The sequence below is a fragment of the Rissa tridactyla genome, chromosome Z (genome assembly GCF_028500815.1).
Source record: "Rissa tridactyla isolate bRisTri1 chromosome Z, bRisTri1.patW.cur.20221130, whole genome shotgun sequence".
NCBI lineage: Eukaryota > Metazoa > Chordata > Aves > Charadriiformes > Laridae > Rissa > Rissa tridactyla.
The window spans coordinates 17,087,855-17,105,258 of NC_071497.1; the positions used below are offsets into that span (position 1 = coordinate 17,087,855).

Here is a 17,404-nt window from a genome sequence, read left to right on the forward strand (position 1 = left end):
GAGCTAACTTATGGTTTTAACTCATTTCCCAAAAAAATAGTTTCATCAATAGGGTTTTGCAAGGCTGAGCAAGGAGCTAGTAAAGACTTTCCAAAATGTGCAGATCTTCAGGCTCACATTTTGTCACAGAGAAAATGTGCAGAAAGAATTCCAGGTCAGTGAAGGAGCCATCAGAGACACAGCCACCCTACCAAGCTGTAACAGCACTGATGAACAGCAGCAGAGAAATACAGCAAAGGAAACCGCAGAGCTGTGTGTTGAGCTGAAGGCCTGGCAGACCATAAAGAAGGGAGATCTGATGAGGAGAAGGGAAGTTAAGGATGATTAGGGTACAGAGTCTGGCTATTTATGACATAGGAAAAGGGTCCAGCAAGCATGCATAGCAAATAGGGGTACCAGCGGTGAATGATGCCAAACCCCCTCCAGTAGCTGCAGCTATCTGCAGCTGAAGACAGGCAGGGGGGAGAGCACTCAGTAGTGTCTGATGCCTAAAACAAATTGGGAAACATGATAGTGGATCCCAGGGCAAAAAACCAGATTGTTGCTGCTCTCTGCTTGCATAACAGAACACTTGCAAATATTAAAGAAATACTGAAGCTGTCCCCATTGTAAAGATCACTTCTTAATTCTCTGTCTCCCCTTCTTCTCGCACTCACACGCAGGCTTTAGGAATCAATGCTGTCTGTGTCTGCAAAGCCAAAAAGAACATGAGTGGAGTCCCATCGTGAGTTTGTATCTATGGAAGACTACAGCCAGCGTGATGGCTCTTTTATCTGTCATGGGGCTGCACCGAGGTGAGGGAAGCTCTCAGACAGAGCACAAGCACTGAATCTTGGGTAAGGATAACAGCCTGAACTGCACTCTGTTGCTGAAGGCAAAGGAAATCTTAAATTCTTTCATGTTACCTCTGTCAATAATCACAAGCAAACTCACCTCAAGCACCAGATTACTTCTATTAAGAAAAACAGGGCTGCCTCTACATATAAATGTTTACAAAAATCTCTTAACAATGGTGCATTATTTCCATTTACTGATAAATTGAAACCCACTATTAGAAAGGAAAGAATACAGTTCTGTTAAAAACCACACTCATAGCTCCAAAGGATGGTAGATCAGTCTACACACAAAAGACACTACAGCCTACCAAAGCCTAACAGCATATATCTTACCATCATCATCATCCTGGTTTGGATTAGGCACATCTTTTAAAATGCTGAAGATTTCATCATTACTGGCCTTATTTTTAATTGCGATTGTTAAACAGAGTGCCACAGTATATCCGGGAAGAGATCCTAAACAAAAGCAAAGATGTCAAAAATATGTAGAGGGCAAGTGAGTATTTTTAATATCAGTTTGCCTCTCAGAGAAACAAGTACATTTCCCAGCTACACCTAAAAGTAGCTGGTTCAATATCATTGTCCACATTGCTATTCCATAAAATGACTCAACACGTTTCCTGGTCTTCACGTTAAATTCAAAACTTTCAGTAGAACCTTTAGAGCTGAGGTCAGCTAATCACTCTCACACTCTCCTGTCTAAAGCTCTACTTCAGATTCCACCAAATTCCTAAATATACAATGCTTCCTTGTTTTTCCTCACAGTATCGCTGATTATCACACTTTTACGTTTAGGATTGTCTTTATACTGAGTAATGAAAGGAATAATAAGGTACCCCTCTACCTCAATCTTCACATCATCTGCTGCCTCTGTATGCTTCATTAAACCAGGTTTGCTGGTAAAATCTTTACTGTTTCATGGAGTTCAACATATCACTTCATATGCTGACTTCTGGCAAACAATGCTGCACAACACCACAACCACCTCAGCAAGAGTAACTTCATTTATCTGGATTTTCTTTTCTTCATAAAGTAACAAAGAGGATTATACTACAGAGATCCAGGCTTAATATATATTAATTGCTCATGTGAAGCATATTTACCCATATAAAAATCATGCTTATTTATTTCAGCTGTATTCTTCTTTATAAAGACAACTGATATTACTATCAATCTACTGTGTTCCTTTTCTCTGAAACACTATTTTCTTCAACTTGACCTCTAAGTAACGTTAATACTTACTATTACTTTCATCTCCATACTTGTAAATGCATACTGGATTAGCAGGACTGAGGACAGAAAAACTTGCAGGAACAATGTCTATTATTCGCTGATGATAGGAGAGTCTGGAAATAACAAGTTTCACAGCAGTAGAATTAAAATAGGAAGAATACCAGGGCTAATTCTAAAGTGACTGCTTTATAACAGTTTTCTAGTATTTAACTTTCACAGAACAAAAATCAGGATGTTTATACAACAGAATGGTAGTTTGCTGGGTAGTAAGAGCTAAGTAAACCAAACTTACTAGTAGATGCTTTCTGTCTGAACTTCTTGCTGCAAGAGTTTCATCCTCATACAATTAATTTGGCTTGTGAAAAGATTACAGTCTGCCTGGTAGAATGTGTTATGCAAAAGCCCAAGATGTGCTGCAGAAAACTAGGAAGACTAGTTTTCTGTCTAACAACTGCTTTGTTATTCAAAGCAGAAAAAATATATTAAACTGGATATCTTCATTTTAGTTTCCAGCTTATTTCACTCCTAACAAAGGCTTAATTTTGCTACCAGAGTTTTCAGTGAAATGGAAGAGTACCACAGAAAAATTGCATTCAGTTTGCAGCACAATACTTTCACACTTCCTATACTGAATTCACTCAAAACCAGATTAAAGTTTTCATGTAGGATGCTGAATAGCATAGGCTTTTTGAACACTTTGTCCTTTTTCTCTCCTATATCCCTCTATCTCAACAATTTTAAGTCCAGCTCCAATTGAGTACTCTTGTTGTTGGGTTTGGGGTTTTTGTTTCTTTGGAGGGTTGGTTGTTTGTCAGTGAACATCAGAGGCACCTAGAAGAATCAAGATTAGATTCTCAGTTTTTAGTGTAAGTCATTATCAGTTCCCTCCACTTCTGTGAGCGCTGAATACTTTCCAGGAATGTTGCCTAAACTCTGTTTCTTTCCATGCCTATGGTGACACGTGTCTGTTTGTAACTACAGGTGTGCATACCTGGGATAGATAGCTCACTACCATCTGCTCCACCCGCTTCTCCCTCCCTCTAAAGTAATGCCCCAAGTGTCCTGCAGCAGGTAAACCAAACTAAAATCATACAAACAAGAGACTCATATCGTAACTGAAACAGAATTGTAAGAACAGACATGCTTCAGACAAGAGTCAAGTTAAAAGGAATCTGACAGTATCCAGAAGCAAAGATCAAACTTTGCCTTGAATGCAACTATCAACAAATCTTACTTACCGCATGCACTTCTCCAAAACCTCTCTCACAAATTTGGGTTTGGGCTTTTCAAGGTCCTGAGTAAGACAATCTGACCTATCAAAGGACAGAATGTGATAGCTTTTAGCAGCAGAATTTGTGCTTTAGTCTCTTTTTGGCTTGGTCTAATAGGTACAGAACAATCCTGGTCTAAGGAGAACTGGTGCGCTTGACACAATTTTACAGTGTAGGCAATTTTAAGACAATGAGGTTAAGTTTATTACTGTTTCCTTACTGGCCATTAGCATTCTTGGAATCTCATCTCCATGTGATATATTTTCAAGTAGCTTCCCTTCCCCCAACAGATTAAAAATAATTTGTGCTTACGGTTAGCTGGATTTCCCTTTCCTTAGGAAAGGAACCTGGTGTGATTTCATAGTCTGTTCCTCCCTCACAGGAATTTTTGAACTTCTGGCTGATTTCAAATGCATTTTAGATAAAGTCTCAAATACTGCAAGATTTGTGAAAAATGGCAGCTTGTGAGAGAAACTCATAGAAGCATTGCCACTGCGGAACACCCAGGCAAACCAAAACCAGCTCTTTGAAGAGTGCTGCCTGCTCACTCAACAGGAACGTATACCAGGATAGCCAGCAAGCACTTAACTCCAGATGAGGACAACACAAGAAACTTAAGTAAAGCCACAAAAACGTATCACAAGAAGGTCTGCATCCCTCTCCACAAGGGCACTTGCGCAGATCATCTACAGAAAGCATGTACAGTAGCAGGCTGCATAAGTTACTGTAGGGAGAACTCAACCCCGAGGTGGCTTGCTACATGGGTGCCTGAAACGGAAAGCTCAGGGAAACCTGTGGTTAGACACTGATGGAGTCCAGGGAGCTCCTGCTAGAGATGCAAGTTCAAGATTTGGCATGGTAAGAAGGGATGGCAGTGCCAGGTCTGCTGGAATTTTGGGGCTAGGATTTGGCAGTAGGGAAACAGATCACAAGGTCTCAAGGATAAAGGTTATCAAGAAAGGTTTAGGGTAGTACAGAGAGCAACACTACAGAATGAATACATGATACAAAGAGTCAGAGCAAGCCATTAAAAGTAAATTGGGGAGTCATTTTGGAAAATTTGCTAGCAAGCGACTAAGGGTGCAGGACAAATTAAAGAAAACATGTTTCTACTTCCCTTGTTTAGGGAATGCTTATACTGGCTTGAGATTTATCACAAAGTTCACCACGGACAACACAGTGACTTAAGAGATTATCAAGATAATCTACCACTGAGTGGTGGTGAACACATTAAGAAAGATCTCTAAAGAGCTGGAGGAAAGCAGTTAACCGGGCCATTATGCTGCCACACTTCCTGGATAAGTTTGAAATTTTAAGGTTTTTGCAATATCAGGTTCGAATCAAAAGGACAGAAACTTACCAATCTTCCCAGCTCCAACGGAACTGGAAGTTGCTCAAGTGGTGGGAAAACCAGTTAATAAATCTTTATTAAAAGAAAAAGAAAAGTCTATTAAATACCAGAACTGCAGGAAAACTTTCAGTTGAGATTTTCTTATAAATGCATTCTACTTTTCAAAGGCAAGCCTAAACTCTAAAACTATTAAAGCATTAAACAGGTATTTAAGTTGACAGATACAAAAGACTGAGTTCAGAGAATCTGAAAGAAGCTTTTATGGACAACTAGCCTGTCAGGTTCTGTTGTTTCATACAAAGAGATGACCTATTAAACCAACAATTAAAATGTAAAATTACTGCTGAATATGCGACTCACATTTTTGACGACTAATTAAGAGCACTCCTACACAATGCAGACTTCACTCAAAGGGCAAAATCACCACCACTCTCCTCCTCTGGGTGTCACATACGCCATTAACTGTACTTCCAACTTGCCTTCCAGACCACTAGGGAGCAGGCATAGTACTAGATAATGGGAGTACTATGCAACTACGAACAGCTTCAAACAGGGAAAAGTTGTCACCAATCCTAACTGTTCTGTACGGACAGATTTGTGACCTCCGGGGGAGTGTTTCTGGGAAGGAGAGGCAAGCAGTCAGTCCTCCACCTTCACGTCAGATTGCTCAAAGCCAGAGCCCAGAAAACATTCTGAACAGCACCAAGAAGTTCTAACAAGGATTTCCAACTACTCTTTCTGTAACCTCTTCATTTTTCCTGTACACTGGATATTGAGGAATATGTTTCATTGTCTCCAAAACACATTTACCTGTCCACACATGTTGTATTCATTGTATCCAAACGCATGTAGAGCATTTCTGTGGCCTGTGCAAGCTGAAAGTTTCTTATTAAGGTTAACAGAAAAGTACTAGGTAAGTCACATGTTTACCCTCAAACAGTCTTTGATCATCACTGAAGGCTTAGAGAAAGTAAGTCTACACTGACTTTACCCAAGTGCTTTATCCTTCTTACGGTGACTCTATCAACATTATAAACTTTCTGCATGGTTGTCCACGCAGTTCTAGAAACAGACTTAGCTCTAACAATTCAGATTATGTGATCCGCAAACAGTGAGTGGTATCATGAACTAGAATGAAAATTTGGACATGAAATTACCAGCGGATAGACATCTGTTAACCGTCCTCCATTCTCAGAGACTGTAGCTTGATCTAAAACGATGATCTAACATGATCTAAAATGGCAGCAAAGTAGGGGCAGTGTAACAGCCAGAATTAGCTGGGAGTCATGCCTCCTTCCTCAGCATTTAGCCATGCTGTCTGAGCTGACAGATGATGATTGACCTTTTGAATGCGCTCCTAGTAGGAACACTGAGTGGGAACTCAGGCAAGTTGCTCTAAATCATCTGCTACTCTTCCTACTAAAAACAGAGTAGGAACACTCACACAGTTCTTAGAACAAAAGACCAAGTCTCTAACTTCCTTTCCTTCTCAGCCTTTATTGTGTCTGTGACCATGCCACACATTGTTCAGAATGAGACAGGCTGCAGTGACAAACAGGAGTACTGCATTTTATCCCCTCACCAAGACAGCCCTTCTTGCGAAGGTCAGAGGAAGTACCAGAACATTGTCTGTAAAGATGAAGTGTCTTGTCCACTTCACAAATCTAGACCTGTGCCAAGTGGGCTGTGCTGTTCTTTCATGTGAGCATTACAGGCAAAGTTTCATGCAGCTGCTGTAAAATATTAATACTGCCAGTATTTACTGCTACCCCATCATCTACAGAGCAAACAAAATAAAGACTGCATTCTGTAAATGCTCTCCAGCAGCACAGAAAGGATACAACTTGTGGTAAAGAGCCAGGCTGAAGTTTGCACAGTTCAATCAGGAGTGTTGTGTACATGACTTCAATGTGTGGTGGAGATGGAAGTTGGAACAATTCTGCAAATATTACCTGTAGGAGAGGAAGGCACAGAATCAGAGCACAGTAGCACAGTTTGATGTTGCCCTGCACAAGCCTCAGCTTCACAATAGTAGCCCTCAATCTTTAACAATTACATACCCCAAAAGGCCTATATTATTCTGTCAAATGCCAGTTCTGGGAAAAAGAGACAAACTTATAAAGGTAGCGGTAACCCTATGCTGTACTAATACAGTCCACTCTAAGTGCCCTTATTATTTCATACTAGCACAACACCAGCATTATACATCTATTATGTCTTCACAAATGCACCATGTAACTGTAAAAATGGGCTTAGTTATAATATAACCTACTACAGTGCTACCACATGACCTGAGAAAAGCAGAAATCATCTTATCCTGTTAAATAATAAACATAAATATTAAACATATTAAATGAAGCCTAAGCATTTAGTATGAAAGACTATTTGCATTAAAATGACAGCTATATCTTTTCCATCATGCCCTCTTTTCTCCTATACAAAAACTTACTTAAATAAAGCCTCAACTTTCAACTGAAAATTACAAACAGCATTTCATTTAACAAATATATATGCTCAGTACCCCTTGGTAGAGGACCCTTCTAAGAAAACTGAAGACAATCCTGCAGTCATCATTCATGGTTTTATTTTCAAGTTTGCCTATAATAAGACCTATAATGGCTTTAAGATCGATCTTTAAGGGCTACAAAAAGATCATCATTGTACAACTTTCATCTCTGAGTTTCTGTTTATTTTGCACGACATTCTCAACTACATTTAAATTACATCAAAGGAATCGGGAAACTTTGATTCATTATGGTTGGTCAATTTCCTTTCTAACTTGTTCTAAATAAACATGGAAGAATTGAAGTTTAAATGAGTAAGCTTTAGAAAATCTTCTTACTAGTGTAAGAAATCAGCATCCATCTATAGACTCTACAAACACCACATGAAAACATGTTGACTAGAACTTGTTATTCTATGGAAGGATTTGAAAGCATGAAGAGACTATAAGGAGCTGAAGAACCTTTCCGTGACAGTGCAATTTGGACTGTTAAGACAGATACGGCAAAAAGGTAGGGGGGACGACTCTGTTAAGTAGAAAAGTACTCCTTTTCTCAGGATAGGAAATAAAACCAACTCAATGATCAGTCATTATCTGTTTGAGATATTGCACAAAACTGTATTTGTGATTTTCATCACATGTTCATTATCAAACATTCAGATTAAGTGTTTCAAACTGGCATACCATACTCTGTGAAAATAACAAGGCCACAAGCAAGATCAGGATACTGATGATCTGAATGTCTGACCTCTGTTGAGTTTAAGTTGTACAAAAAGCTGTAGAAGCACAACAGGGCACAGCAATCCAGCCAATGATGCTGCCCAGACACTCTCCATTCACAGCTACCAGAAGTATCCACATAACCGCCTATAATAAGCTACTGCGAGAAAAGGTGCTGCATTTCAGTGTTTTGCACAGATTCCACGTAGCGTGGAACATTCTGTGCTTGGCTTGACAAACTACGATGTGGAGCCTTGGGGACCTCAAAATTAAGCATACTTGGGAAGGTACTGGCAACCACTTTCAGGCTACATTTACTTCTGCCTAACTTATGTTCTGAACCTTAAATAACGCTTTCCTTTATTTGTTAGACTGTATTATTTCTACAGTTCTGTGACTTGCTGAAAAAGTTAGCAAAATTTCACAGATTAGAACTGTTAAACTGTTTTTGAAAGCAACGTAACACCAACTTGACTGTTAAGAGAGACCTTACAAGGGAGCAGTAGTAACCAGAATGAACAAAAGCGTGGAAAAAAGCATGCTAAGCCTTAAAAAATCTGGAGCTTCATTAAAAGGAAGCCATCATAGACAAGTAATGAATATTGTAAAATAACTCAAAATTGCATAACAAAGGAAATTATTACAGCAATAGTCAAAGAATTTGTACACCAGCCTTTCACTTCTCTCCAGTAATTCCATCTTAATGGCATTAATGTACAGCTAAGCATAAAGCATACAGCCATATACAGTACCTGAAGATACTGACAATAAGACCACTGAAGATACTTTGATGTTAAGTCAGGAAATTATCGTTCATTTTAAGGTTCCTCTGTTCTGAATTCAGAGTACAAAAAGAACAAGCTGACCAAAAATAACGTAATTTTACAGCATTCAGAATATTTGGCATTTTGGTGTGAAGAGGAATTCTCAGTCCCACTTTTGTTAAGATAAATCTTCTGCAGAAGATTATTTCTTGTTATAATTAGCTCTGAAATTCCTACTTATAGTTACTTTTTCATAAAGCCTTTATATGAGAAGTTGTTACTATTATTGAAATCTCTTAATCCCTTTCAACTGTTGATGGAAATTAATGAAGTTCTGTACAGCTGTGCATCTTGAAAACAGACCCTTGAAGGACACAGCAAAAGAAAACTTATGCTGTTCCTCTGGTACATATTATAGTTATTCAAAATTCTCCAATATGGAGGATACCCCAGAGGAAGCACACTGCTATTTCACTGCGAGTACTTTTCAGGGCCAGTAAAAATCATTTAGAAGATCCAAATATAAAATCACACAGAAAAGCTGAGTTTGGCTGGAGATTATCTAGTCAAAAGTCCTCTGCATTAGGCAGGGTCACCTACAGCAGGTTGCTCAGGGCTGTGTCCTGTTAGGTTTTGAAATTCTGCAAGGATAGAAACTCCACAACCTCTCTGAGCAAACTCTTCCAGTGTCTAATCACCTTTGCAGTAAAAAGATTTTTCTTCCATTTCAGTGGAGTTTCTTGTATTTCAATTTGTGTCCATTTCCTCTTGTGTTTCAATTCATTTTTTTTTAAACTAAAAGTGACTCAAATGTAGCCATCTCTTAGACTGTGTGATACATTAGAAGCATCATATGTAAAACTTTAAATGTTTGAGAAACGCCAGAACCCTGGATTACCAGTGGACTAAGAAATTTTGGTGTTTGACCAAAGCTCCCATTTACCAAGCTAAAATGACAACAAAAAGCATAAAACTAACACTCAACTGTATGTAACTGTACACAACTGTATATACTTTGCTCATTTAAAAGCCATTGGTTGAATTCAACAGGGTTCTGTCTGACTCCCAAATCAAACTGTAATTTAAAAGACCTATCATGGAACTAACTGGGACATGTTATTTGTGAAATTACGGAGCTACAAAAGAAGTTATCTTTAAAATCCGTACCTCTACGATGTGGTAGTTCAAAGGGATCTTGTTGTTTCCTGGATAGCTCAACAGCTGTGCAGCACTGCAAAACCATAGATACATTTAGTTCAGAACATAGCACAGTAAATGTGATGTAAAGATCAACTAATAAAGTTACAGAAAATGCTTAGTTCTGGGCAAGATTTCACACAAAAGCGCACAAACACAACAACAATCCTTCCAGAGTGTGTCCATCAATCCACTTAAACTTTTAAGAACACTTAAAATGGAAACAGTAGAAGAACACACCAGCATTGCCTAAACTATGATTTGAAATGATGCATTTTACCTCTATATAGTCACATCACTTCAACACTACACTGCTACACAAAATAGTTTTGCATAAATAGTCACAGTGACCTGTAATTCTGGAATACATATATGAAAAAGGAAAAAAACAAACCCCAAACAACAGATGTTCAGAATGACTTCAAAGCACAATTAAGCTAATGGGTTATATAAGAAACTCTCAGGCTTCAAATGCTTCATCTTTTAATTAGCTCATTATCACCTGTCATTATTACAAAGCAAAAAACTGCTATTTCCTTGATTTCATTTCTACCTCTCTGGCAAATCTTCTGTCTCCCTCTAGCCTTTTACTTTCCTCTGAGAATTAACAGACTGTCCCAGTAACTGCAGCAACCCTGAACTTGTAGTTTCTGCTGATTCAAACAGCTGTAACCAAAATAACTTTATCACGTGCCATCATTAAAAACATTGTTCCTGCCCATTTTTTGCATACTAGACAAAGTTTGGTTGTTTTCATTTGGAAGCATGACACAGCCAATTACCTGCAGCAACCCACGTCAGTTATTAACTACCCACATAGATATTGCTCAGGCAGAAACCAAGACAAGTGCCCCAACTACCCCCTGGCACGGCTGAATTCAAAGTCATGAAAACTACTGGCCCTGCAACAACTCCTAAGAGCGAGCTCAATTATCTCTGCCAGGTAACCCCGAAGAGAAAAAATGCAACAAGGAGGAGTAAGAAGCAAAAGTGTGTTCATAAATACCAGTGCACCGCCAGCTGCAAATGAACCAGCTCAAGGCTCACTGTGCCCTAACAAATCAGCTGCTTGAAAATTCCAGGAAGCATAACACAGCCACACTCTCCACAGCACTTCCATGAAGAATAAGGTGTGTCTGCGTGTTTTTTGCAGTGCTTCCTGTATTACCAAGGAATTCCCTTCCCAAGGTGGCACTGTCCCCCTGGATCATACAGACTTTCTATTATCTGGATATTACAGACCCACAGCATTCCAGGCAATAGTTTTTATATAGTTAAATGAGGTAATCCAAGTTCATCAAATGCTCTAGGAGAGCTTTTGCATAAATCTTTAGCTCTTGTCTAACCAGTGCAGGATTCTGCATATCCCCAACGGCACCAAAGCCATGGTAGCATATAAAAGGCACGAGGCAGCATATAAAAAGTGCTAAGCTCTTCCTACCAAGTCTTTCTCTCTTTCCAGTGTGATTTGATGATGCAGTGAAGGTTCTCTTCTATCACAAATCGTTCAACAGAGTGGCTGCCAGGCATGACAGGGCCCTGGTAAAATAAGAATTAAGACTCATGAAAGATCACACACACAGTGGTACTACAGATAGCAAGCTATCCTACATACATTTACAGGTGAGAAAAAGTAGTCCAACTTCCACATAAACAGTCAGGTCTCAGCTGCCCTGTATCCTTCAGGACTGAGAAACTGGCGTGACACAGTTCCACACAAACCTCAGACTGATGTTTAAAGCAAAATCAATAGTAGGACTCATTACAAAAAGCAATGGGAACAAAATTAGAGATCATGATTATAATAAGTTCATGGGGCATCTGCTTCTTCCTTTGCTCTATGGAGACATTATGCAGGCTACCGCCATGCAGCCTGGAAAAAAAATAATCACAGTTGAGCTGGAATATGATACAGAAATAAAGCCAGGCATGGCCAGGATAGAGGGGAAAAAACACACGATCATGGTCTCATTCACTGCGAAAACCAGGGGCCAATAAATGAAGGTAAAAGGCAGCAGACTTAAAGCAAAGGGAGGTATAAAAGACCTCCTTGGGGAAAGCAGTATATATTCTTTTCCTGTACACTTTTGACTATATATCTGCTGTTGACCAATGTTGGAGGCAGACTGTTGAGACAGATGTATCTTTCACCCACCCCAATTAAGCACTCCTTTGTTCCATAATACACATCAACAAATTTTAACAGAGGAGTAAACAACAGCCTTTAAACATTAGGATAAATACCCAGCCTGGAAAAAGACTCAAGTCACCAACTTCATGGAAAGAAAGTCTAACTCTGTGAACGTAGTTTCACTAGAGATTAGAGAATTCAATCAACATTGTCATCCTAAATGAAAGCATCACAACATCCCACTCCCTAAATTCTGCTCCTCGTAGATTTGTTTTGTATGGTAACTTGGCCACCTAGTTCATTTCTGCAGAAGTACCACAGCAGAACTGCTGCTGGTCTTCAAACCACTCACTATCCTGGGAGAGAGGACATCACATTTTGACCAATATTGCCTCAGGAACCTAACCGCGAAATCCGCTCACCATCCCCCCACAGCAATCACATACCTCAGGGTCATCCGTGTAGTCAAACATCCTAAAAATAACCCTTGGCATCGGGTACACTGAATCTTCAGTGTGAGGCGGAGGAGTGAACGGAGGCAAATTGTGTTGCAGCGCTTCACAAAGAATGCTGTCGAAAGCCAAGTAGGGCCTCAGAATGTGCCGTTCTTGCCAACGGTCTTTTTTCAACTTCTGAATCTGAGACCAAAGGCAGTCTAAATACTGAAGGAAAAACGTGAGAAACATCAGATGCGCTGAATCTTGTAACAAAGCTGGCAGCTCCCTGAACTATCAGAAATTTATTTCTTAAATTATGTATTCTATTCAGAAAATACCCCAGTTTCTTAAACTGCTGATTCAGTAAACAAAGAAACAATTTAAGAATTATAAATGCTAGAGCTGCTCCTAATTCCGCACAACAATATGTTAGTAAAATGTAACTGCTGGCAGATTTTTAAACATCAGGAGGCAGCCCAGGAGTCTGAGCATGATGGCCATCATTTGAATCTGCCAGCAAAACTACATCAGTGAAGATTACTTCAGTTGCTGCTTATTGGTGGTATGAAAACAGACATAATATCAATATTAAAATTGCAAAGACATTCCGTAGAACTGCCATGCTGTTCCCAGAGGAATTGAAACTACCAACTACTGTATATTCAAGACAAATAGAAAATACCTTTGCCATGGTTTTCAACACAATTGTGAGTCCCGGCATTCTCCCTGAGATGGCACAGACACCTGTGCAACTGGCAATAAGCTTGCTTTGTTTAATTACTCTCTTGCTAAAAGGAGTTCAAGAACTCCAGAGGCCTGTGGCCTTACTGAACACAAGTTTCAAGTTATAACGGGTGCAATAAATGCCTTTACATGGAAGCGCTTTGCATTTACTCAAACTATCACACTACAAAATGGGAACAAAACTAGTAACAAGCAGAACCTGAAGTGAACTGGCATGTTTACAGTACTGTGGGTACACATGGTCTCAAACACACTCTACTAATCTCTCCTCTATTGAACTAAATAAGGAAACTCAGATACTGGGCAGGCAGACTACTGATTACGCTGACAAATTAGACAGCCTATCTCTCCAAATTATGATTAAGATGACAGTTATTAAGATTGTGTTTTAATCAGAACAGGAAACAAAATGCTAGAGTTCCAAAACTTCCCAGAAGATCAGTTTACATCTCACTTTCCAGCTAAGTTTGTCCTCAAACCTAGCGGAAAGAAGAAAAGCCAAGACTATCTGAAAAGGCAAATTCCACCCCAAACTAGCCAGATGCCACCTTTCCCCTCCAGCATTTTTCGTTTAATTGTGAAAGGTGGCACAGCAATTGCTGCATACAGCTTCTACACATTTGTTTAGCACTTCCTAGAGCTGAGAAAGCAAAGCCACTACAAAGGTTTCTTTCTTGCAGAGGAAAAACAGTAAGGGTTAAGTAAGGAACTACATTCTGCTTCTCACAAAGGTCTTTTTTACATGAAGCCCTGTACTTGCAATTCCGAAACAAACATTACAATTTACAACCATTCCTCACTTCGTAACATTTCCTCAAGGGTCTGTGAGCAAACAACAAAACGCTCTCCTACTCACCCTATAAAACCTTATCTTTAGGGCCATGACTTATGAGAATTGCTCATGTTGAACTTGTTAGAATTAATGATAAACAGGAGACAATTCAAACTATTAATACTTTTAGAGGCACGTTTTAATTTCATGACAAAAGAACACCTTAGTAGAAAATTGTTTTTCAAACTTTCTGAAAGAACGCAATGTAAAGCCCACTCACCTCCTCCTGTGGATGTGGTTTATCAGCAGTCCAAACTTGCAGCATGGGTACGTGAATCTTTTGGCGGCGTCTGTTTACACAAGAAAGAAAATCTAACCTTTAAAAGACTAATTTAGGGCAGAATTTTTTTCTTACTGCAAGTGTACTACTATTTGATCTCTTCAGCTGATGAGGTCTACAGTATATAAAAATGAGGTCTGTGAGTACTTAAAATATCTCCATTATCATATCTTGACAACATTAACTTGAAGCACCTAGACAGAAAGCAGTCACACTGCAGAGCACTAAAGCAAAAACCTATCAGTATTCACAGCACAATTACAACTCCAGCTGTTTCAGCAGGAGCAGAACAAGACCTTCACCAACTTAAGACTTTTCAAATCCAAAAAATCTCTCCACCTATTCTGTTTTCAGGGTTCCCTCCCCGAATGGTTCAGACCTAAAACCTTAGAAGACTTTTAAGTGAGCAATAATCAAAGCTGTTAATCTATACTCGGATAATACCAAAAAAGAGTATTTTTAATAGGTTACAACATACTTCAAATAGCTTTCTGTCTGAGACAAGAGACGATCCATTTCAGCATCCTTTTTCTCATATAACTCCTTTCCAACCCAAGGCAAAGATGACAGAAATGCAAACATATACCAGTCACATCGTACCTGTAGGAAAGAAATATACTGAAATCTAAGTATACACGTAAGCTCTAGAAGATTTCATACACACCCTCCATTTTAATTTAAACTAAAACATTAGCAAAACTGTTATTTTGGGAGGATGTAAAGACCAGCAGCTAAAGACTGCATCAGCAAGCTATAAAAAAAATACGTGTTCTTACTTGAAATGTGTCATTTTTAACTTGAACCATGACAAGCAGACTTAAAAAATGGTATCACTTTCACAGTCCTTCTGCAGATTATTGATATAGCAGAACAAACCAGGCATATGCACTTGCCAAAGTAAAATAAATTCACTTCAGCTACTTCACCATAAAGGACTATACTTTCTTACTGTAGGCATGTATTTCCTTCTTAACTGCCGCAGGTTCCTTTTACTCATGCTAAGGAAACTGCAAATGACAGTCCATTTAGTTTGCTATCTCTACAACTTCCCTATTCTATGCATAAGTACAGAAGCACTGGCACAGAAAAATTGTGAAAGCAGCACCAGAGGAGCCTACAGATCTTTTGCTTACTTGGGGTACATCTTCCTCCTGTGTCACACTCACAAAGTTCTCAAACATAGCTACCATTGAAGGTGCAGCTATTACATGACAATTCACAAGATCTGACAGAAAACGAACCTAAAAGAGACCAAAAAAATTGACTTAAATGAATACTTTTTAAATTGACTGCACAAGAACAAATAAGCATTTCTTAAACAACTACAACAAACCATCAATAAAAGTACAATATTTATTCAGTACTTTGAAAGCAGAAATACTGCACACTGTACGGACCCCCCTTTCAACGCTGGAAAAAAGTACTACAACCGCTGCCTAATATATCATGCATTATAATGTATAGCCTGTTTCACTGCAGTAACATTGCAAGGATAATATTTCTAATCAAGGAAGGTGGAAAACACCAGTATGCATTCAAAGACATGCAAACTGATACTACAGAAAAAAAACCCTTGTGCTTCTATCTACCCTAAACTTCAGATCAAACTTCAGCTTCATGCTGAAGACTTCATCAGGAAGAAGTCTTGGGAAAGTTATTTGGGCTAAGCAGAAAATCCAGTACTCAAAGAGCAACTGTAATAAAGAAAAGTACCCAACTCCTACTTTCCAGGTATTCACTGCTCTGAACAGTCTCTGAAAAGTCTTTGGGAAAGCAGAGGAAATGTTTCCACTGCCACCCCCTTAGTTGTTACTCTCACAAGTCATTTGTATATGAGAGTCACCAGAGAAGGTGAAGCTGAAGCCATAGAACAGCACGTTCAGAGTTCTAACAAGGATTTTAGTAGCAGCAGTGTCCCGCAGTTGAACAGCAGTCACTTGACAAAATACTTTTAAATACTAGAATCTTAATTTTCACCAGTGGGCTTCAAAAGAAGATGGGGAGCCTGGGGCTCTAAAGCTGTGCTTCTAAATGAGACACCATTGAAGTCCTAATACCTTTTTGCAGACAAAATCTATAAGCAGGAAGAGCTGGGCAAATGGTTTCAAAGACAGACACTGCTTAAAACTGCCCGCTTGATCTTCATCCCTCATTAGTAAAATGAGCACACAGGCCTGATAACTGTCATCAAACATAGATTTTAAGAACCAGACTGTTCATTTTCTTTTCCATAAGAGCCATAAGAACATAATACTCCTTTGAACACAATAGAAGTACATGATTTTCATTACTCCTTTGAACACAATAGAAGTACATGATTTTCATTTATCTTTTACATTTGACTGTAGAACAGGTCAGGGGAAGCACCTCTGTTTACTGCAAATGAATTTGTCACTGGGAAAATATACATTTGGAAGTCAGTTTTGCAAATGTAATATGATTTTGCTCCCCTGAGGAAGGAAATATTTCTCACATAACACACGTTCCCTCTTGGTATATCTACAGTGCACCGCACATTGATGCCAGAAGAAACTGTAATACACACTGCAAGGCCCAGCTCATGTGGAACAAAAAGGTGAAAGAAGGAAGGGAGAAAAAGGATGAGGGAAAATGTAAAACAAACGAAAAAACACTTACTAAATGCACAGCTTCATTATACATATTGACTTTCAGACATTCTTTAAGCTGACGAATCATGGCTTCTACAAATTCCCCACCAAAATTGTAGTTTCTGGCATTCAGCAACCCAACTAGTGTCGTGTAAACAGTAAGCTTTTCTGGTAACAGACGTGCACTGACACAGAAAAAGAAACATGGTGTTAGTTTATTCATCATGTGCCAAATGGCAACTGCATAGCATCTTAGAATCTGCTTATTTTAAGTGGAACTCACCTCATGAGGAAATAAGAAAAAAGTGCTAGTGTGATCTTACAGTTCTATCCCATAGTTAAAGTTTTAGAGACAATCGGGTTTTTTTAACTACAGTCATTTAGAAAGGCAGGTGCCACTTTCAAGTACATTTAAGGTATTTACTTCTTATTTGTATCTAATTGATGAGTATTTCAGAGGGTTGGCCAAATAAAATAAGTGACAGAATTTATGCAA

The 17,404-nt window shown here is 39.0% G+C and overlaps 1 protein-coding gene across 2 annotated transcripts in view; it reads right to left on the reverse strand.

Annotated features, from left to right (window-relative positions):
• Positions 1-17,404, reverse strand: part of NCBP1 (nuclear cap binding protein subunit 1) — a 32,455-nt gene that overhangs the window by 12,812 nt on the left and 2,239 nt on the right. For both annotated transcript variants that reach the window (XM_054185878.1, XM_054185879.1), the window contains exons 4-16: positions 16,937-17,093; positions 15,433-15,540; positions 14,778-14,899; positions 14,240-14,309; positions 12,453-12,668; positions 11,317-11,414; positions 9,846-9,909; positions 6,533-6,643; positions 5,502-5,566; positions 4,701-4,763; positions 3,308-3,382; positions 2,079-2,182; positions 1,170-1,292 (exon numbers count right to left, since the gene is read on the reverse strand). In XM_054185878.1, the coding sequence (XP_054041853.1) occupies positions 1,170-1,292; positions 2,079-2,182; positions 3,308-3,382; positions 4,701-4,763; positions 5,502-5,566; positions 6,533-6,643; positions 9,846-9,909; positions 11,317-11,414; positions 12,453-12,668; positions 14,240-14,309; positions 14,778-14,899; positions 15,433-15,540; positions 16,937-17,093 (1,376 nt within the window). The remainder of the gene's footprint in view (positions 1-1,169; positions 1,293-2,078; positions 2,183-3,307; positions 3,383-4,700; positions 4,764-5,501; positions 5,567-6,532; positions 6,644-9,845; positions 9,910-11,316; positions 11,415-12,452; positions 12,669-14,239; positions 14,310-14,777; positions 14,900-15,432; positions 15,541-16,936; positions 17,094-17,404) is intronic.